This window comes from Budorcas taxicolor, chromosome 13 (assembly GCF_023091745.1).
Source record: "Budorcas taxicolor isolate Tak-1 chromosome 13, Takin1.1, whole genome shotgun sequence".
Taxonomy (NCBI): Eukaryota; Metazoa; Chordata; class Mammalia; order Artiodactyla; family Bovidae; genus Budorcas; species Budorcas taxicolor.
In genome coordinates, this window is record NC_068922.1 from 24,964,924 (window position 1) to 24,987,533 (window position 22,610).

The 22,610-nt window shown below is 44.9% G+C and overlaps 1 protein-coding gene across 9 annotated transcripts in view; it reads left to right on the forward strand.

Moving 5' to 3' along the window:
- The window catches only part of KIAA1217 (KIAA1217 ortholog), a 349,091-nt gene that overhangs the window by 158,501 nt on the left and 167,980 nt on the right, over positions 1–22,610 (forward strand). For 5 of the 9 annotated variants that reach the window (XM_052651328.1, XM_052651331.1, XM_052651337.1 and 2 more), the window contains exons 3-4: positions 8,642–8,722; positions 22,029–22,227. In XM_052651328.1, coding sequence (XP_052507288.1) covers positions 8,642–8,722; positions 22,029–22,227 — 280 coding nt within the window. Of the gene's footprint in view, positions 1–8,639; positions 8,723–22,028; positions 22,228–22,610 lie in introns of those variants that run through there. The other 4 variants (XM_052651330.1, XM_052651339.1, XM_052651333.1 and 1 more) reach the window with 2 other exon arrangements.

Genomic DNA, 22,610 nt, shown 5'->3' on the forward strand with positions numbered 1-22,610 from the left:
AGACACATGTCTGAACTCCTCAGACCCAATGAGGTGGTTGATGGTCCAAGGAAGAGCCTTCAAGTCAAGCAGGCTGCAGGAAGCTCAGGCTCCCAGAGACCACCACCTCCTCCAGCCTTCTTCCATCCATTCATCCTAGAAGGGAAATCTGAGACCTGGAGGTACCCTGACTTCTTGGTGGTCACATTTGTGTGTGTGCATGTGTGTGTGTGTGCATGTGTGTGTGTGTGCATGTGTGAGTGTATGCATGTGTGTGTGCGTGTGTAGGGGGCCAAGGAGACAGACAAGAAGTAACTAAGTATGTTAAGTCTCAAGTGTGTCCAGTGGTATTAAATGCTGTTGAGGAAAAGTCAGCAGAGTCCTCCAGGGACGTCTCAAGCAGAGTCCTCTTGAGGACTCAAGCAGAGTCCTACGGTCATTGGGGTGGCCATAGGCTGTACCTGGTGGGGAAACACCAGTCACCCTAGTGGAGATGACCCGGGTTAACTCTTCCCAAACACTGTGTGTCACTTGGCAGGCGTACTTCCAAGTCACTGTTTCCCCCTTTGTTATGTGGGAACGTGGAGGATCAGGAAAGGAACTCGGAGGTCTGTTCACTAGACGCCAGTCACTCTGGCAAAGAGGTGCGCAAAGCACCTTTCATTTCCATGAGAACGGACTATATCAGATCTCTCATCGGTCTGTTGCATCTCATAGGTCTCCTGCTCTAGGTGCTAGAAAGGGAGGAGATTGAAAACACTAAACTGAAGAGGAATGACCAGGGTCAGTCTATAATATTTTGGAGTCGCTGTGGCACCCGTGGCTGCCCACCATGGATCATGGTGGTGCCGGTCCAGGAGGAACTGGCTGAACTGGAGCCCCTACAGGTGGCAGGTGTGCTTGCTTCCTTCACGATCTGTGTTTTGCAGACAGCGGCAAGGTCACAGAAGTAATTGTGTGACCCTGCAAACCCACTGCTTTGAAGACTAGCACTCCATTGTATGCATACGTGTACTAAGTTTGTTTTTTAAAATCAGACTCCTTCCCAACATTTCACAGAGGTGTTCAGATACTTCTCTTAGCCACATACTGCACAGGAGTGGTGGTAATCCTAGTATTTATCAGACTTATTTTTTTAAAGATTTTTTTGATGTGGACTGTTTTTAAAGTCTTAAGGAATTTGTTACCATTTTGCTTCTGTTTTATGTCTTGTTTTTTTGGCTTTGAGACATGTGGGATCTTCCCTTCCTGACCAGGCATCAAACCCACACTCCCTGCATTAGAAGGTGAAGTCATAACCACTGGGCTGTCAGGGAAGTCCCCCTCAGGCTCTTATTAAACCAGGTGCTGCCTTATTGTATGCTAGGCACTGGGGTTAGCATTTTTTATAAGTTACTTTATTTCATACAACAAACTGTAATTTGTGTCTTATTACTACTTCTACTATCTTATGGATAATGAAGCTACACACGACCAAGGAAGGTGGCCTTTCCAAGGTACACAGCCCAAGATAGCATCCCAAGGTCTCAGAGATATTAAGTGTTGAAACTGAGGCTCAAGCCCAGTTTTCCTGCCAAAAGTCATATTACCAATCATTGTCCTAAATTCACTACAGAATTACTGAGGATTTTTAGTTAATTAGAAATTCTTAAGATTTCTTAAGGTTTTTATTTAATCAGAAATTTAATCAGAAATTCTTATGATTTCTACCCTGGACTCTTTTTGTTACATGTTGCAGCCTTTTTTTAATTTGTGTGTTTGTCCTTCAGAATCCTCAGACTTCACGCTGCATTTTAAGATTACAGTCTACCCTTGAACAGCATGGGTTTGAACTGCATGGGTCCACTTATATGTGGATTTTTTTCAATAAATATATTGGAAACTTTTTTGAGATTTGTAGTGGTTTGAAAAAAACTTGCAGATGAACCTCATAACCTAGAAATACCAAAAAAAAATTAAGTAAAGATATGTCATGAATGCATAAAATATAGGTAGCTAAACATGTAACATATAAAATATGTGTTAATCAACTGTTTATGTTATCAGTAAGGCTCCCTGTCAACAATAGGCTGTATTAGTAGTTAAGATCTGGGAAGTCAGAAGTTATGCATGGACTTTCAACTACAAGGTGGGGATGGGGGAGCCTGTTATGACCCCAAATTGTTCAAAGGTCTACTGCGTTGTTACATCAGTTATAAATCTTAGCATGTCTTACGGAATCTCACAGGTCCACCTCATTTTATTCCATCTTTTTTATTTTAAACACTTTTTTTAAATGGCAGTATATTACAATTGGGTTTCTCAACTGGTGGCTCTTCCCTGGTGGCTCAGATGGTAAAAAAATCTGCCTATAGTGTAGGAGACCTGAGTTCAATCCCTGGGTCAGGAAGGTCTGGACCAGGCAATGGCGGCCCGCTCCAGCGTTCTTGCCTGGAGACTTTCATGGAGAGAGCAGACTGCATGACTAACACTTCTCAACTGAGTAACCTTTCTGTTTTTTTTTTTCCACCCTGAATAACCTGAAATTGCTTTCATCTCTAGGTTCCTCTGTGTCTTTAGGATCGAATTATTTCTAAGACTGTTTTCCCAACACCTGCTTTTGTTGGTTTCTTTGGTTTTGTATCACAGTGGCTACTAATTTTAAATCAACTCTCTTTCCCTTTTCATCATTGGTAGTCACTACACAAGCAGTCAGCGTCTGTCTACAATGCGGGAGACCCGGGTTCGAGCCCTGGGTTGGGAAGATCCCCTGGAGAAGGAAATGGCAATCCACTCCAGTACTATTGCCTGGAAAACCCCATGGACAGAGGAGCCTGGTGGGCTACAGTCTATGGGGTCGCAAAGAGGCAGAGACGACTGAGCGACTTCACTTCACACAAGCAGTCAGCCCATTGTGGTTTTTATTTCAAAGACTGGCCAAAGTGAGTTTGTGTTAATACAAGGGACCCTGTGCGGATATACTGAGGAGGGTGAAGGCTTCGCAAAGCAGTCACTGTGGAGTGTGCTCTGTTCCCTAAGTTTCGGTGTCAGCTGCTTCCTTCCATCATGCGGGCTACTGCATTACTGTACTTGCTAAGTTCAAGGCGCCCCCTTGTGGTGCAACTGATACTCATCAACATGACAAAACAAAATGGCAAGATTACAAGTGATAGAAGCAATGCCTTTAAATATAATCTTATCGCTCTTCCCCGTTTCAAGACTCTCTAATGAATACAGTATTTTTCCTCCTTTTGTTTTACTCATAACTCATACTCAATGCTAAGTCTTTTTGGAGGTAGGAAGAAATCAGAAAAGGAAATGCAAAAAAGTGGATGCCAAATCCCAGGTGACTTTTAAAAATAATTTCTTACTTTTTAATTACAAAAGTAATACTTGTAAATTCTAGAACTGTTAGAAAGAACAGATAAAGAATAAAAGAATCATTTATGCTCTCATAACCCACATGGGGCTTCCCTGGTGGCTCAGTGGGAAAGAATCCGCCTGCAATGCGGGAGATGTGACTTAGATCCCTAGGTCGGGAAGATCCCCTGGAGAAGGAAATGGCAACCCACTGCAGTATTCCTGACTGGAAAACCCCATGGACAGAGGAGCCCGGTGGGCTACAGTCCATGGGGCTGTGAAAGAGTCAGTCACGACTTAGTGAAAAAACAACAGCACACGTGGGTTAGCGTTTTGTTGTGTATCCATTTGTTTCTAAGCATATAGATTCCAAAGAAAACCACGTGTGCCAGTCTTCTAGCATGACTATACGTGTGAGCTTTATTCTGTGTTAGAGAGTCAGCTACGCATCGTCCTTAGTGATGCTTGATTTGATTGGTTCCATTGTGTGCTCACCTCACAGTATACAAGCACAGCACCACGCGGGGCTCTCTTGTGGGTCATTATAGATTTCCTTACAATTAATTGCTCGAAATAGAATGGCTGAACCAAAGCAGTGTGCAAAATTTTAAGACATTTGACATTTATTGTTTGGTTATTTGTTTAACGAAGGCATCTTTTTGATAATACAACGTATGTTTTTAAAGTTTCAAATTCCTAGCATTTGCATTCTTAGCCTATGCCTGGAATGATGTATCGTGTTTTATGCCTCGATCTCAGTTAATCCTCATAACAACTGTGCGACATAAATACTATTAATGTCTCCACTTACAGATAAGGAGAGTCAAGCTTAAGGAAATTAAATCACTGTCATGTGACTTCAAAATCAGGAAGACAGTAGTAGGCTTTCAGAACTATGATAAAAATAGCACTTTGCTTCCCTTGAGTCTTGGACTCAGTGGAAACTAATACTGATAATTCTCAGTTTGTAAAATAAAGAACAAGAATGTTTGACAGTAAGAGAGGAGGAAGAGGAAATATGTGTCCGTAAATTTAGGAACATGAATAAGAATCTTAGTTGAGGCTCTCACAGTTAGAGCTTCATGTTGGAACATATGGTGGGCAACTCGGCCATTACTGTGTAATTACGGGCTTCTGTACGTGTTCAGTCGCTCAGTCATGTCTGACTCTATGGGACCTATGAGCTGCAGCCCACCAGGCTCCTCTGTCCATGGGATTTCCCAGGCAAGAATACTGGAGTGGGTAGCCATTTCCTCTTCTAGGGGATCTTTGCGACCCGGGGATCGAACCCACATCTCCTGCGTTGGCAGGCAGATTCTTTACCACTGAGCCCCCTGGGAAGCCAGTATAGACATGTTTCACTAGACCTTTTCATTTTTCCCTGAATGCATTGTCTTTAACCCCAGTTAGTCTTCAGACTGGTTAAATTACTCCCAAGCTGTCAAAGTTGACTAAAGGAAAAGTGGTATCAGAAGAATCTCCAATTTCTGAACAAAACCAGAACTCTTTTAGTGAGTGCAAAACATCTGGCCATCTCCAACATCTTTTGCAGGTTTTCTCTCATTGCTGCTCAGTAGAGACGTACATTGCACTCTTGCCGCCGTAGCCATACTCTTCTTTTTCTATTATTATATAACTCTCAACTTAGATACGGCAAAACAGAGAAAATAAATATTACTCATCCCTTTCTGTTATAAATACTGTATTTTTTAAAAAAACAAGTGAACTTTATTTATTTGACTGTGCTTGATCTTCATTGTGATGCTTCTCTGGTTGGTACCTCATAGCTTGTGGGGTCTTAGTTCCCTGACCAGGGATCAAACCCACATCCTCTGCCTTGCGAGGCAGATTCTTAACCACTGGACCACCAGGGAAGTCCCATAAATACTATGTGTTGTTCATCTTTGGTTCTGTCTGCTGCATGAAAACTGTGATCCTCTTTTCCTTCCACCCCACTTGGTCTTTCAAAGACATCCCAAGTACCATTCTGTATAACAGTGACAGCTGTAGTTTCTCTGCCATTTTCATCCTTGGATAGCTATTAGATTTATTAGGAGTCTTTGAGGAAATCAAAGTGTCCTTCTGTTTAATTTGTACAGCGTTATTATTTTTGCTGCTCCAGCTGTTTCCCTGTGGTGGTGACCTGTCATTTTTTTTCCAGTTACATTTCCCTTAATCTTGATGTAACCTCGTTATATTGTTAAAATACTTGATCATCATTGTCATTGTCTGAAGTGACTCACAGACATTCAGCTTCCTTCCCACTTAGTCCTTTTATTTACTTATTTTTTTCTTTTAGGAACAATTTTCTAGTTTATAGTCAAAATCCATAAATCAGACTTCTAAGTTCTACACACTCGATTTGACAGGAGTATGTGAGTGGCCTAATAGAATACACTTCTCTTTCACTGCTTTCTTACTGCTGGGCTCAAAACCTTTTCCACGCAGATGGAGCCTGGCGAGAAGTGAAAAAGTTTCCCGTGAGTTTCATTTTGTAATCCCAAGAAATTTTGTGTTATTGTAGAGGGTCGCGGTTCTGTGGCCTCAAGTTCTAGAGCCCTTTCTCTGTGGAAGCCGTTGCATTTTCTTTTTTTATATTTTTTTTGGAGGAGGGGTGCCACACGGCATATGCGATCTTAGTTCCCTGACCGGGGATCGAACACACACCCCCTGTTTGGGGAGCATGGACTCTTAACCATTGGACCCCCAGGGAAGTTCTCCATTGCATTTCCTGAGATGAGCTCCTGCCTCCGCAGGACCCCTGGGTCCTTCCTGCTCTGCTTCTTCCACCTTCTACGTTTCCCTGACCTCAGTCAACAAAGGCAAGAAAGATGCAGCCAGAGTTGGTTTTGCTTCAAGTGTGGAACCTTGTAACCGTTTAGGTGTCTCTCTGGCCCCTCTTCCTTCAGTTTCAGGTGGTTGTCACCCACAGCGGCCGCTTTGGTGACTTCCTTCGCCCCCTCTTGCCCAGGTTCTCTAAGCTTGTTGCTCTGCCACTCGGCAGAGAGAGGTTGCGGTCTCTAGCCCTCCCCTCCTGGCAGCCTGTCATCAGGGCGCAGGTCTCCTTCACCCGGCTCGTTCTCTCTGGTCTCTGTGCTGGGCGATGTCCCCCCAGGCCCTCTGCCTTCGGCCTGTTTTATTCCCCATCTCCTTGAGGTGGAAACTCTGACTTTCTGTGCCCTTTACCCTCTTGTCTGTCTATAGCAACTCTTCAGGTCGGTCATCCTATTTGCATCTTACGCTTTTATTTATCATGTTATTACTTGTGGTCTGCATTAGGGTCTTGCTTTCATAGTTGATGAATCAGACCCCCTACAGCAACCTTCCCCTTTCAAGCAAGAACATATTCACCTCAAAAAGGGCTTTAGGAGGTCAGTCTAGCTAACAGTTCTTCTAGTGGGGTCACTCCCCTTTTTTCTTAAAAGTTCCTTCGAGGTCTTTTCCTTTTTTTTTAACCCCTAAGTGCAATCTGGGTAGAATGTTTTAGTACAGTTCTTGTCTGGAGACCTGCCTTTTGTACATTTGGTAATAGCCCTCTGAATTCAAGTGTTCTTTTTCTTGCGGAGATTTGTGTCTGGTATGTTTGAGACTAGGATCTAAATAATACAAAATAATTCAGAGATAAAAGAAATATACACATAGTATATATCTATATCTCAATCTGTGGTGGTGATATGAATCATGGATATTGTATAGTTCAATTATGATGGTATTTAGAGGCTCTGTGTATGCTGATTATCCATATAGATATATCTGTATGTGTGTGCAGTAAGTTATGAAGTGAGCTGCCAAGCCATGACATCTCATTGGCTGATTCTTTCCTTTTTTTTCTTTTCTTTTGATTTATGGAAAAACGTACGTGACTTAAAAACTGAGCACCTCAGCCGTTTATAAGTGTACAGTTCAGTAGCATTAAGTACATTCGTGTTGTCATGCAGCCAGTCTCTAGAACTCTTCACTTGATTAAATTGAAACTCTGCATGGGACTTCCTTGGTGCTCCAGTAATTAAGACTTCACCTTCCAATGCAGGCAGCAAAGGTTCAATCCCCAGTTGGGAAGCTAAGGTCCCATATGCCTAGTGGCTAAAAACGAAAACATTAAAAACAGAAGCAATATTGTAACAAATTCAATAAAGATTTTGCAAAATGGTCCACATCAAAAAAAAAAAAAAAAAGGGAAGAAACTCCACATACATTAAAAACATGTAGGGACCCCCTTCCCCAGCCCTTGGAGACCACTATACTACTTTCTATCTGTGTGAACTGACCACGTACTTTAAATAACTGAACTTGCGGTTTTTGTCTTTTTGTGACAGCCTTATTTCACTTTGTATTATGTTCTAAAGTTAATCAGTGTTGTAGCATGTGACAGGATTCCTTTACGAGGCTGAGTGTCTTTCAGTATGTATGGACCACATTTTGTTTATCCAGTCATCTGCTGGTGGACATTTGGGTTGCTTCTACCTCCTGGCTACTCTGAAGAATGCACCATGAACATGACTGTATAGACATCTCTTTAAGACTTTGCTTTACATTCTTATTGGCCAATTTCGGATGCAAGAGTGAGTCACTCTTCTTGCATGAGGATGATGAAGTTTTTGTTTTTTAAAAACTAAACCATTTTTCCACCATGTCTTTTAAAAAAATTAAGTAGTCCAAAAATTAGTGGATCAACAAGAATTGAAATATTTAAACACCAGTACAGTGAGCCTAGTAAATTGAAGGCATCCTCCAAGGTCAGTCAGGTTCAGATGTCAGAATTTGTTCCCTGAACAATAATTCTGATCTGTTCCTGTAAGTGGAAGATCACCTTGGATCTTCTCAGGAAAAGTCCTGGTCATCCCGTGTGGCAGAGTACAGACACGGAGTCCTGGGCTCTGGTCTTGTCGAGTAGCCAGGTGGCCAGTGATGAGCGCCAATCAAGATGGCAGGTTGGGGCTCCCCACCAGACTGCATTCTAACCGAGGCTGGAGTTTCATTCCGACTCTGGTTACTCCCCTGCAGCCTTGAGACACCTTCAAGGACAGCAAGCCAGGGTGACATATTCTCCCCTGACCCAGGGAGTTTAGAAGGGCCCACAGTGAGATATTTTGGGGGAAACTCATTGCCAATCAGGGCTGGCTTCCCTGCATTTCTCTGAGTCCTAAGGATGGAACTGCCACCTTCCTGCCTTTCTTCTGGGGGAGAGGGCTTCACTGTGCTGCATCTTCATTGTGAACAAACAGATGATTCTTTTGGGTCAAGTCTTCTTTTTCTGTTCCTGTTTTCATTCTTTTTCTTTTCTATTTTTTTTTGTCTCTCTCTTTTTTCTCCTGATACACAGGCTTTGCAGTGCATGCTGGTCTCTCTTCAGGCAGAACTTGACATTCAAAGGTACTTGATGAAAATTGAATCATCTCAGCGAGTTAGTACCTTTTCTTCTCGTCGCACCTCGCCCCCGTTGCCTTCACTCGGCTGCGTGTGGCGTTCTAATCTGTGTCAGCCTGTCCCTTTTCCTGCCCTGGTTTCACCCTCTTGGAGCCAAACGCTTGCAGCATCCCCAAACGTGTGCATTTTTGTTTAATCGTGAGAGTGAATATTAAAGACGAACACTAATAGCATGCTTGCTTCTAAGTATTTCATGTACTTGCCACAGATGGAGGTGTAGGGTCAGCAGTAACGCAATAGCAGTTCAGAGATCTGTTCAGCCCCTCTGAAAAGCGGGGCTCCGGCCGCATCAGCTTCCTCATGGCAGAAAACAAACCTTGCCTTCTAACAATCTTCAGAGCTCTGGGACTCTTCCTTCCCATGACTCCAAAACATCCAGTGTGGGAAACAGACCAGGTCACTGACGTATAGCTTAATATTAAAAATGGAGTCTTCCCTGGCGGTCCAGTGGCTAAGACTGCATTTCTAATGCGAGGGGCACAAGTTTGATCCCTGGTGGGGAACTAAGATCCTACATGCTGTGCGGTGCAGCCAATAAATAAAATAACTTAAAAAATCCCCCACAAAACTGCAGTTAAAATAGGGGCAGACATATCTCTAGCACCAAGCAGTGTTATAAATGCTTTACAAGCCTAAAACCTCCCACACCAGCCCCATGGGGTAGGTGTCCTGTGGTTCCCATTTTATAAATGAGGAAGCTGAGGCACAGAGACGTTAAGTAACTTGCCCAAGGTCACACAGCTAGTAAGTTACAGAGTCAGTGTCAATGTATTATTTATTTCCCCGTGATCCTTAGTGCCCCCTGTTTCCTAATACATCAGTTTAGAATGTTACAGCTGGAAGGAAGTGGGAGAATTTCCAGCACTTGGAAACCTGGCAAGTTGCATACCTGTGCCAACCGGTCCATTGGCACATGGCCACTCACATCCTTTGATCCCCCAAACGTGGCCTGTTTCTTTATTATCGCCCAGATAAGAACTGTTTGGTGTTTATTGTGAGGCCCTAAACACACCTGTGTTTAGGCAGAAGCATCCAGCAGTCTGGCTTTTATGCCTATGTGACCTCCTGTCCATTCGGTCAGGGGTCAGTGACCTCTTCACCTTCCTTTTCTTAATAATCAGTCTCTTTGATCTTTTCCAAGGTCAGGAGCTCAAATTAGAAAGTTCCTGCCCAAACAAATAGACACAGAAGGAAAAGTTGGGCAGCGCATGCTGCAGAGACCCGTGGTCCTACCCTCCCATCTCAATTCCAAGGGGGTGTTTACCATTAATTTTTTTGCACGCGTTTTTAATCGTTCTCATGTGTTTCTGTAATTCATGCAAAATGGAGACATCTTTAAGATTTCCTTGCGCACATACTGTGCACCAAACAGAAACTCAGAAAAGGAAGCGAACATGTAAGCTCGTCCCTGTAGTTTCACAGGCTGCCGTTAGTTTAGAGACCTGACATCGTGATCTGGGGTTTTCTAGTTTGGAGTCCGCCTCACTATTCTTTTTTCCTTAGAGCCTGAAATAAATGATCAACGCTGACTTTTGTTTTTTGATGCAGCAGCAAATAATGGGATATGTGAGAATTTTTTCAAGAGCTTTTAAAAAAACTTTTGGCCACACCTCATGGCATGTGGGACCTTAGTTTTCCTACTAGGGATCAGGCCTGAACCACTTGTATCACTGGACCCCCAGGGAAGTCCCAAGAGCTTTTTTTAAAAAAGAAAAAAACACAAGTTACAATGACGGTAGGGTTTTTTTTTTTGAAGGAGGAGGGATGAGAGTTAAGGTTGGAAATTGAAGACGTTCTTCCTTCTCTTTAATAAAGCAGTGACTCTCAGAGCCTCCGAGGATGTCAGAATCTCTATTTTGAAGTTGGTAATCATTTACCGACTTTAGGCAAGGTGGTCACAGTAAGAGGTGGGCTGTATCCTCTCCTCACATAGAACCCCACAAACCATGGAATCTCCAGTAGGGAGCCAAGCCATTTCAAACCATCCTCAAGAGAATCGTACTGCATAAGGGCAGCTAAACGTTTTCCATCATTTATAGTTGACAGATTCCTGTGAATTTTTTTCCATGGCTCTTCACCACAATTTTTACATCAAGCTGATACTGCTTCTTTTATAAAAGTGAGAACTAAGGTTCACAGAGTTTCCCTGTGGGGTCGCTCTGCCAGTGCACAGCAGGATTGGAGTCTCATTTGGCAAGAACAGCCTGATAACAAGAGGAAAGTCCTCTCATTCTAAATCTTGTTTTCCTTCCCTCTCCAAATCCTGGTATTCTTTCCTGTAGCAGAACTAGAGGGAAATAGAATCTTTGGCCTGAGATCTCCCTAGCGGTCCAGTGGTTAGGACTCCGTCCTTTCAGTGCTAGGGGTGCAGGTTCGATCCTTGGTTAGGGAACTAAGATCCCACATGCTGTGAGGTGCGGTCAAAAAAGAAAATGAAAAAGAATCTTTGGCCTGAAAAGCTCCTCTTCAGAATTTTCACAAGGTGTGTTTTCATTTGAAAATCATTCCAGGGAGACTGGAGGGCAGTTGGTGGTGGTGATGGGCTACGTGTGTTTAGAAACGAGAGTTTGAAAATAACAGCAGCCTCTGCTCCCAGGATGCCTGGAGAGGGTCTGGCCACAAGCCCCAAAGCTTGGTGACCTCGGGCACCACAGTATCCCCTCTGATCCAGTTCCCCAAGGTTCTCTTCACTGTGGGGATGGACATCTTCAGACCTCCCAGGACAGGCTGCTAGCCGGGAAGCTTGTTCAGTTTCACAACAAGGTAGTTAAGCTCTAGGGGCATCACCCCGAGGCCTGGACCCCCACATCCTCTCCAGACTGAAGTCTGGGCCGTGGGGATGAGCTTAATAATGGCTTTCCTAAGGATGCCTGCTAAGGTGTATATTTAGCACACTGTGTGTTATGCTCGTATTTCACTTGAATTTGAAAGCCTGCAAGCAGGTGCCTTTCCTTTCATCACTGCAGAACCAGCAGTCCTCAGGCGGACACCTTTTATCCCGAAGCCTTTTAAGTGCATTCCAGGCTCTCTGAATTACAACGGCATCTGCCGCCTTGCCCGAAGCCTCTTCCAAGGAGGACGGTAGGAGCCAGAGCCTCGGAAACTGTTGTTTATAATGCACACCGTCTTGTGTCAAAAGTAAAAAGAGAGAGAGAGAAAAACCTGATTGATTTAAGGCAGCTTGCCATAGAGAGACACCTACCTTCAGGATGATAAACTAAAAATCGGAAGGCAAAACCTCCTAAGAGGAGGAGACAAACTTATGAATGTAGCTAACTCTGATTAGCTTGAACCTTAAATGTAGCTTTGACTTTTATGACATACATGGTATTTTCTCTAAATGTGATATACTCCTTATAAGACAAAGTACGACTACTCCTTCACGAGACCACGTTGTTTTCCCTGTTTTAAATTCCAAAAGAAGCGTTGTTTGCTCATGCCTTCAGAAAAGGGACATCCATCAACACAACAGACAGGGTCAACAGGAGAACAGCACTATTCTTCATCCGGCCTTTTCTTTTACATCAACTCCTTCAAGAGGAAGCACACCACTAAATAATAATTGCAGGAACGTGCATCTGAAAGGGGTGGATGGGGGGCTGAGCTAATGAGATCCAGATTTGGAACTTGCTGATGGAAGGACGCTAAAAAGAGATGATGGTGAGCCAGGCCTTATCGCCTTTAAATAGGATTTACCTCTTTCTGGCTTTGAAGGGAAGTCAGAGAGTAGCTGATTCAAGGTATTCTTTTAGAAGCGAGTCTGTGCTATGTTTCAGGTAGGACGTGAGGTTGGCAGTCAGCAGGTTGACAGAAATCCCGGAAGTGGCAGCAGCTGCACCTTGTCTGGGGGTCAGCCCGCTTTGTCCTCTTCTCCAGGCACAGACCTCTTAAAGGAAAAAATAAAACAATCACATCATCTACACATTATGAAGGTGTTGGAAAGTAGAAAAATATCCAAGAGATCATAGAAAATGGCTAAAATTCTTAATTTACCTGGAGTCAAATTGAAAGAGCCTTAAAATGAAGTTACTATAATGATGTCAGAGCTCTCGAGGGGAGCGTCTGTTTCCTTAAAATGTGAACGCATGATCTGCATGTTCAAAATTGAATGGACGGCTCTGGGCTCTTCTGTTTTAACTGTTGCTTTTTTGGAAGTTGGAAGTCTGTGCAGTTCTGGATTCCTGCAGAAGTTTGCATGACATGAGAATGGAAATGTGACTCCTTTTCTGTGTTTTCCCCATGAATGTGTGTCCTCATTTAGAGGCTCTCTTGGAGGATGAACCTTTTACCTGGAATCTAACCGCAGGAGCTTAACGCAGGAGAAACCCAAGATGGGTGTGGGTACCTTCAGGTCACTGAAGATGTGGATCCTTCTGGATTAAATGCTCTGTGAGAGTCTTCCCTTCCAGTGATCCACTCTAAAAATAGCACGCTTACCCAGGAATTCTCTGATCTGCAAAAACTCTAAAAATAGCACGCTTACCCAGGAATTCTCTGATCTGCAAAAGCAGTATTATCCTCGTGTTGGAGACATAAAGAAGAAAGCACGTTACTCACAATAGGCTAAGTTTCTTCCAACTGAGTGACTGACACGTTCATTTTATGGGCTTCCCTGGTGGCTCAGACTTTACGGGATGTGCCCGCCATCCAGGAGACCTAGGTTGCATCCCTGGGTCGGGAAGGTCCCCTGGAGAAGGGAATGACAACCCACTCCAGTAGTCTTGCCTGGAGAATCCCATGGACAGAGGCTCATGGTGGGCTACAGTCCATGGGGTCTCAGAAGAGTTGGACACAACTGAAGCAACTTGGCACACATGCATTACTCATAATACTATTGTGTGAAAGAAACCAAGGCTAATATTCGGGTGTATTGCTTCCATTTCTTTTTTCTTTCTATTAATTTGGCCGCGGGTCTGAGATGCAGCTTGTAGGATCTTTGATCTTTCCTGTGGCATATGCAATCTTTAGTTGTGGTATGTGAGCTCCTGTTAGTTGCTGCATGTCGGATCTAGTTCCCCGACCAGGGATTGAACCCAGGCCCTCTGCACTGGGAGTGTGGAGTCTTGGCCACTGAGCCACCAGGGAAGTCCTTTGCTTTCATTTCTTATATTATGGAAAAACAATTCTTTAAAACACCTTGATCATGACTGCATCAATCCCATAGTGTGGCTCCATTGTAATTTGTTAACCAGCCTTCTAAATCGTTTCTAGATTGATTTATTCTATTAAATATGTACTACATACAGATTTTTCTCCCTGACCATCTAGTACAGGAAGTATCAAATTTTTAAATTTTTGTAAATCAGATTTGATTTCAGCAGTTACTAAGAAATGTATTCTCATCACTTGGGGTCATAAAGAAAGTCTAAGGATCGAGTCTAGTCTGATAGAACTGGATAAAGTTTCTGGGTGCCCTGGGACTCAGCAGATAGCCTCCTGGGGGTCTGTTTGCAGGCTGATTCTTGGGACTGTCTGCCCAGCTAAACCAAGGCACACACTTTCTGCCACTGTGAGCACACCACACACCCCTCCTCCACTGGGAGCTACTCCCTGTAAATGAAATCCAGATCTCCATAATTTGAAGAACATCACCACCACCAGCACCACTAACACCGGCATCCTCTTCCCGGCCCTGGAAAGTCACTTACCTGCCTCTTCCTGACCAGTTAGCAGCCTTCCTCCTCTCCCACTGGGGGAAGAGTGGGCAACCCCAGACTCATCCTCCAAATGCCTTTACCTTGAGTCCAGTCTAGAGAGGAACTCTTCGGGGTGGCCTCTGTAACACTAAGGCACTGTTCACAGCCCTTCCCCCTGGAAAGGCCTTGGGACACAAAGGTTTGGCAGTTTCCGCAGGAAGTTGGGGATGGGGGTAGATTTCCCAACATTTTTTTGCTTGTCTCTAGCTGACAGCTACGAGGACAAGCTGTGCCGTGTGCTTAGCTGCTCAGTCATTTCTGACTCTGCAACCCCATGGGTCGTAGCCCTTCAGACTCTTCTCTCCATGGGGGTTCTCCAGGCAGGAATACTGGAGTGGGTAGCCTACCCCTCCTTCAAGGGATCTTCCCAGCCCAGGAATCAAACTGAGGTCTCCTGCATTGCAGGCAGATTCTTTGCCAGCTGAGTTACCAGGGAAGATAAATTGGTAGTATCTCAGAAGAGTCATTTGATGCACAAATACTGAGAGAGAGTGTGTTTGTGTCATGTGATGCTTCTCTGTTTTTGTTTAAGACTCACCTTTTAAGACGCGTTTCTTTTCGGCTGCGCTGGTGGCTGCGCACGGGCTTTCTCTAGCTGCGTTGAGCCGGGGCTGCTGTCTGGCTGCAGTGTGCGGCCTTCCCATTGCAGTGGCCTCTGTTGTTGCGTGGGCTCTGTGCTCATGGGCTTCAGTCACTGCAACACGTAGGCTCCACAGCTGTGGCTCACAGGTTCTAGAACAGGCTCAGTAGTTGTGATGCCCAGGCTTAGTTGTCCCAAGGCATATGGAATCTTCGAGACCTGCGATCGAACCCATTTCTCCTGCCCTGGCAGGTGGATTCTTAACCACTGGACCACCAAGGCAGTCCCTGTGTCTGCACAGAGATGTCCTTGTCAAGCGTTTCTTGGCATCTGCAGAAGGGGCTTTGCTTGGCGAGAGCGGGTTGGTGGAGGGGCCCTCCCTGGCTCACTCAGCTTGCCTGTGGCCGACTCTCAATGGGGAGGAAGGGGTGGTGACTACTTAGCCTCATGGCCTTTTCATCTTTCTCATCTGATAATGAAGTAATACCCACAGTGAAGGGAAAATGGGGAAACAAAAGACACAGTTGTACTTTGCTCAACTGCTGAATCGTCTGATTTTACTCCAGACCAAACATCTTTCTGTTTTCACAGGTGAAAATCATGAAAAATGTCTGGGTACCCTTTTGGTAGAAAGAGGGAGGAAGGGCTTGAAATATTACCCTTGAAGAAACAGGGTATAAATTGAGTTTATCAAGGATAATTCATCAAAAATAAATCCTAGAGGAAAACGTATTCCCTTTGTCCAAGCTGGGGAAGAGAAATACTGATTTTCAGGGCTAAACTTAAATCGGTCCTTATGAGGATTTCAGATATGCGCATTTAAAAGTTGGTATTAGAATGGGAGGTGTGTGTGCATACATGTCCTGCTCGTTATAAGGCCCAGAAGTTCCTGGTTACCCCGGAAGTGACAGATGTCCACAGATTCACTCCCAGGAAGCACCCAAATACACACTAAACAACCGTGTGTATTTATATTACCAGTGGGGCCCTTTAATGCTTGCACCCAAGTTTTCTATTAAAAAACAAAAGCTGATTTCTCTCCTCTAAGTCGTTAGCTCCAAGCTCATCCAAATTAAACAACTACATAATTGTTACAAAACTAAGTACAGCTCTCTCTTAATACACTTCTCACATCAGTCTGTTATGTTCTAGAACCAGGGATGTCTTCAGTGTGTTCCCCAGATTGGCCATCAGCATAAGAAAAGGCCCTGAGGAGATGTTTGCTCGGGTCTCATTTTTCTGGCCATCAGCCACAGAAGCTGAGCGAAGTGGTAAAGAGCTGTGGGGAGACCGGGGCCCGCTGCTCCAAAAGCGCCCACCCTAGGGTGTGAATCTTGGGGTGCGCCTGAGAATGGCAGGTCCTCTGTGGCTGCGGCCCGCCACCAGCTGGGTTTATGTAAGGACAGAAGCCCGTGTGCCGTCTTGGAGCTCTTGGTCTTCACATCCTCAGACCCAAACCCAGCAGAAGCCTTAGACTTCAGAAACCAGAGGGGCGGAGGAGGGGGCAAAAGAACTGCTCTGTGGCTCTAGAAAGGACTCTCTGAGCAGATTTTGAAGCTTAAACCTTCCGTGGGGCAATTTGTCAATTCTTCTGACATTAGTGGAGCTGGAAGGAGGGGTGGTAAAGAAAGCTGAAGTCCAGGGAATCATTCAATATTTGTGAATTTCAAATATCTTGCTCCTTGCATCTTTCATAAGAGTGCATGACACCTAGAAAATTCTCTTGGGTTGACATCACATTTTTGGCTGGAATTTTGAGTTGAAATCATCACACTTGGAAAGTGCATGGGGGATTTTCCATCTTAGTTGCAGCATTCTAACTCTCGGTTGCGGCAGGTGGGATCTAGTTCCCTGACCAAGGATTGAACCCGGGCCCCCTGCATTGGGAGCACAGAGTCTTAGCCACTGGGCCACTCTGGAAAGCCTTTTTTGAAAAAGGAAAGATTAGAATGGATGAGTGGGGTTCAGGTGGCCTTGTTATGCAGGCCGCCCCTTCCTGCACGACCCCAAATAACTTCCGGTTTGAGGTAGTTTGGGGTCGCCTGATGGTTTAGGGAAACCTCTGGAAGAGGGAGGTGAGTTGGTGTCATGTGTGCCCATGAAGTGCTGAGTGAAATCTAGCCTTCCAGACCCTTGAGTCCTGCCCAGGTTGCTCAGAAAGCATCTCCACCATCCTCTGCCTCCCGAAGCTTCCCAGTTAGGGGCAGCGTTCTTCAGAGGCTCAGGGCAGGGGCCCCCAATGCCATGCTGTAGATGATGCATGTCTGAGAAAAGGCTTCTCCTGAGCCAAAACAAGAACAGTTACACCCAACAGAAAGACTGTGTTCTTAACCAATCTGAACTGTGTAAGTATCTTCCCACCCATTTTTGGGGTATTAAAATATCTTTCCAAGATGACCAGTGCAAGTTCCTAGCATGAAGCAGGGCACTCAAAGCCAGTGCTCTGGGACTACCCAGAGGGATGGGATGGGGAGGGAGGTGGGAGGGGGCTCAGAATGCATGTCAATGTATGGCAAAACCCACCATAATATTGTTAAGTAATTAACCTCCAATTAAAATAAATTAAATTTTAAAAATCTTTCCTTTCTCCGGCCATATTGCTGTCATACAGAGAGAAAGCATGAGTGGGTGACTTCACCCAGACCATCCCTAGCTCTTCCTCACCTCTGCGCTTCCTCCTCTCTGGACCCATTATTTAATGTCAGCAGTTATCCCCTAAACCTCACTCTGCCCTGCACTATCACAGTGATGCACCTCGTAGCACTTTTTGTCCAGTTGTTACACGTATTTTATTCTTGGCCCCCAAATGTCCCTTATATGCATTATGAGCTCAACAGTCACATACAGCCCTTTTAACCCCTGGATCCTCACACTGTGCTGAGTACCGAGTCCCTGTTTCAAATGCTTTTTGACTTTTTTTTGTTTCAATATGTCATATCACAGAGTGCCTGACACCAGTGTCAGCAATTTTCATTGTCTTTTTTCTGCCCTAAACGATGTCTCAGCAGCGAGCTGGCATCCGCAGGGAGAGCGCGGTGTGAGGAGATTGCTAATACGCAGTGATAGTTTGCAACGAGAAAGTGAATGACATAAAAACGAGAACAGGAGTTTATATTTGGAACTGAATGGCTGTGGATAGGAAGTTTCAAAAAAAAAGATGGAGCCCTCGTATCTTTATTTTTATACGTACGCCCGCCAAGATGACCCTGAACAAGAAATCGAAATTTTATTTTGATTTTCTTCAAGGATTATTGCCTTTTGCAATGGAAAATGACAACTCATCAAATGCATCGTGTCTGCCGTAGGCTGCAAAGATGACCAGACAGCAGAAGCTGTCATTGTGTTCATGCTGCTTTAAGTAATATTATTACTTGGCCATTTTGCTAAACTAAATGTATATTCTTTTTTTTTTCTTATCGAAGTCAGGGATGAGGACATTTTGACTTGATATTCCACTGAGCGTAGTAACCAGGTAGCTATTTCATTGAAGGATGATATGAATTTATATAACTCTTGGTGAGCTGGGCAATGATTTAGGGTTGATTTTTTTTTTTTAAGTTTAATAATACTCTTAAAAAGAGTGCCAAAGCCAGATCCAGATCTTTGTAACAGAAGCAGATTTTATGAAAAATAAACTACTTTGGGACCTTGCATGGAAAAACCCAAAGCAAAGAGATAGTTGTCTGTCTTTCTGGTCGTGATGTGTTGTGTTAGTCACTCAGTCCTGTCCGACCCTTTGTTACCCCATGGTCTGGAGCCCCCCAGGCTCCTCTGTCCATGGAATTCTCCAGGCAAGAATACTGGAGTGGACTGTCATTTCCTTCTCCAGGGGATCTATGATCTGAGCTGAGAGTTTCCTGTGGAACACCTAGGCTGGCCACCTCCATGAAGGGGGTACCAGGGGCTTTGTGCTGACCTTATTCCTGTTTTCCTCTATGGAAATGTCCTGTAGCAAGGTGTGGATGTCTAGGTAATACAGTAGTGCTCCTACCAAGACGGGTCTCCTGGTACGTTTAGCAAAAGGGAAAGAAGCTGATGATCCCATCCTCAAAGGGCTCCCTTAGAGTGCCAGGCACACCTGGGCATCCCTGAAAGAGTTCTGTGCCCTTGAGGCAGGACCAACTCTGTGTGATTCTTAGTGTGCATGTTCAGTCGTGTCCGAGTCTTTGTGACCTCATGGACTGTAGCCCACCAGGCTCCTCTGTCCATGGAATTTTCTAGGTAAGAATACTGGAGCAGGTTGCCATTTCCTGTTCCAGAGGATCTTCCCAACATAGGGATAGAACCCACGTCTCTTGTGTCTCCTGCATTGGCAGGCAGATTCTTTACCAACTGTGCCACCTGGGAAGCCCTTGTTCCATAAATTATTAAGGGTTTCAAGGCAGCCACAGCAGAGCATGAAACAAAACCCAGAACCCTTTTAAACACTTGAGTCGATTGTTCACCCACAAAGTTGGTCCTACCTTGAGAAGTAAGTGCTTTGGTGTTTTGAACTTCAAAGTACATTAGCATCCTTAGGAAAACTTAGAAGAAATTAACGGATACAAACAACCATCACGCCCCCCAAAACAAACAAACAAAAACATAGCTCCTGGGGGCTGCCTATATCCCACCACCATCAGCACCTTTGGCAGTTTAATAAGAGAAGACTCACCACCTGATTAATTCGGATCCACTTGCCATCTGGAAGGTGCCTGGAATCATGTAATGAAGCAGGGGTGGGCTTTCGGGGTGGGGAAAGCTGAGATCAGGCTTTCATTCAATGAACACCTATCCATAAAGAACATTACAAAAGATAAGGAAAGACACTACATAATGATCAAGGGATCAATCCAAAAGGAAGACATAACAATTGTAAATATTTATGCACCCAACATAGGAACACCTGAAGCCCCTGGTGGCTCAGATGGTAAAGAGTCTGCCTGCAATGTGGGAGACATGGGTTCAATCCCTGGGTCAGGAAGATCCTCTGAAGAGGGAAATGGCAACCCACTCCAGTATTCTTGCCTGGAAAAGCCCATGGATGGAGGAGCCTGGCAGGCTACCGTTGATGGGGTCGCAAAGAATCGGACAGACTGAGCAACTTTCACATTCATTCAGCAGAAGCCCCCCAGTTTCCCTGACTCCTTTTCTCTGACCTTCTACATGTACAACCTCCAGCCTCCACACAACAGCCCAAATGATCTTATAAAAACTGTACCTGATCCTGACCCCTCCCCGTTCTCGCTGCCTCAGGTGACACTCTGGTAGCTTACAGTCAGAGTGAGAGCTCTCCCCTTGACCCCAGGGCTCTGTGGCGTCGGGGGTCTGCTGGTCTCCAGGGCTTACCACTTCTTTCTTTCTGCCTTGGGAACTTTGCACACGCTGCCTTGTCTTTTCACCCCCCCCCCACCCCGCCCCCGCCCCTGGCGTGTCCCCTTCTCCCAACTTCCATCGTCCTGGAGATCACAGTTTACTTGCTTTTCCAGTTCTCCACTAAATACACCCCCTCGCCAGCCTGGATTCTCACTGTCAGTGTCTTCTGCGTCTGTCCCCTGTAAGCACATGAGGGCAGGATCATATCTGTCTTGCCTGTTGTTCTATTCCCAGTACAAACCATGTGCTAGCATGTACCTAGCATGTACCTGGAATATACTAGGCACTTGGTAGGTGTTCGTTGAAAGGATGAATGGACGTACCAAACAGTTCATGGTGTAAGCTTAATTACACACTATCTTGTGTTGTTATCCTTCACTAATTTCACCAATTAGTTTGAAAATCTTTGACATCGGGCAGTGTGATATCTGTCTTTCTGTCTCAGTTGCTCACGGTGCTCAGTGTATGTTCAAGAAATGTTATTGACCAATATAACTTATGAATGTTTCACAGATTCATTACAGCATAGATAACCAAGCGAGAAATTCAATTATGTATTATGTGTGTCTGAGTTATTATAGGTACTTTCTGCTGTTTGTCAAGGTTAAGGGATAACCGAAACTAGACAGTCTGAATTGTGGAATTTCTGCCTCAAAAGAAAAGAAATCAAGTGTGATAGAAATATCTCTGTCACAGTTGTATTTTATTGATTTTTGGAAACAGTCTAGAGAGAGGAGTTTAGAGGACTGGTTGTATTCAGTTTACTCTGGTGTGAGGGCATCTTCCGTGTGAGGTTATAAAAATATGCACCGTCCTATCTGCTGTGATTATAACCACTGCCAGAATTTGTCTGGCAAAAGGAACTAATTTGCCGTCATTCTTTTTATTTATTGGCTGCACTGGGTATTCGTTGCTGCGAGCAGGCTTTTTTTGCAGCAAGTGGCGGCTACTCTTCACCGCAGCACAGGCTTCTCATTGCAGTGGCTTCTCTTGTTGCGAGCGTGCAGTGCAGCAGTTGTGGCACAGCCGGAGTCGCTCCACGACATGTGGATCCTCCTCAGTCAGGAATCGAACCGAGTCCCCTGCACTGGTAGGCAGATTCTTAACCACTGGACCACCGGGGAAGTCCCTGCTATCCTCCTCTCCAGTAATGTAAGAAGCAAGTCACTCAGTCACGTCCCAACTCTTTGCAACCCCATGGAATGTAGCCCACCGGGCTCCTCCATCCATGGGATTTTCCAGACAAGAATACTGCAGTGGATTGCCATTTCCTTCTCCAGGGGATCTTCCCAACCCAGGAACTGAACCTGGGCCTCCTGCATTGCAGGCAGGCACTTTACCATCTGAGCCACCAGGGAAGCCTGTAATGCACCTTGTCCTCAACTCCTTGCTTGAATTGGCATTTGCACTGTTATGTCCAGTGATAAAAACCTTAATGGAATACTCACTCAGGGACAACTTTTTTTCCAGTAACTTGCACAACTGAGATTCTGACCCACTGGGTCTTTATTTCTATATCCAGCCCTTCCAATGGACTGTTTTTTGTTGCCATGTTGTTCTTCCAGCTCAGCAGATCTTGATGGTATAGAAAATATTTTCAGCTTAAGTAGTAACAATCTGTTTTCCCACTTTCTTTCAAATGCCTTTTGCAGACGAGAAGCCCCAAACTCTCTCACAGTCCTCAGCCTCCCAACTTGGGCGACCCAGTGGAGCATCTATCAGAGGCGTCTGCTGATTCTTTGGAAGCCATGTCTGAGGGAGAAACTCCCAGTCCTTTCTCCAGAGGCAGCCGGACTCGGGCAAGCCTTCCGGTGGTGAGGTCCACCAACCAGACGAAAGAAAGATCTCTGGGTAAGCTTCAAAAGGCAGCTTCTGATTTTTATTACTGCACGTGTGTGCGTTTATACTTCTGAACACAGACCCCTACATCGGAATGTTAATTTGATCTTGATTTATAAAACCTCAAGTACTCAGAAACTCCGATGACTTAACATGAAGCCTTGAGATTTACCTGCTGGAGAAGCATCTAGTCCAGGTGGTCTCTGGGGCTAGGCACATGCAGGACTGGCTGGGGTTGGCACTCAAACAAGAGGCTAGCAGTTCTTGTCTGTGTCCTGGTATAGGGAATAGCAAGGGACATTCTGCCGAATGAGCCTCATTTCTTAGGAACCTCCTCCCCAGTTTCAGAACTGTGGACGGTTGGGGTATGAGACCCACTCCACTGTCTGACAGTC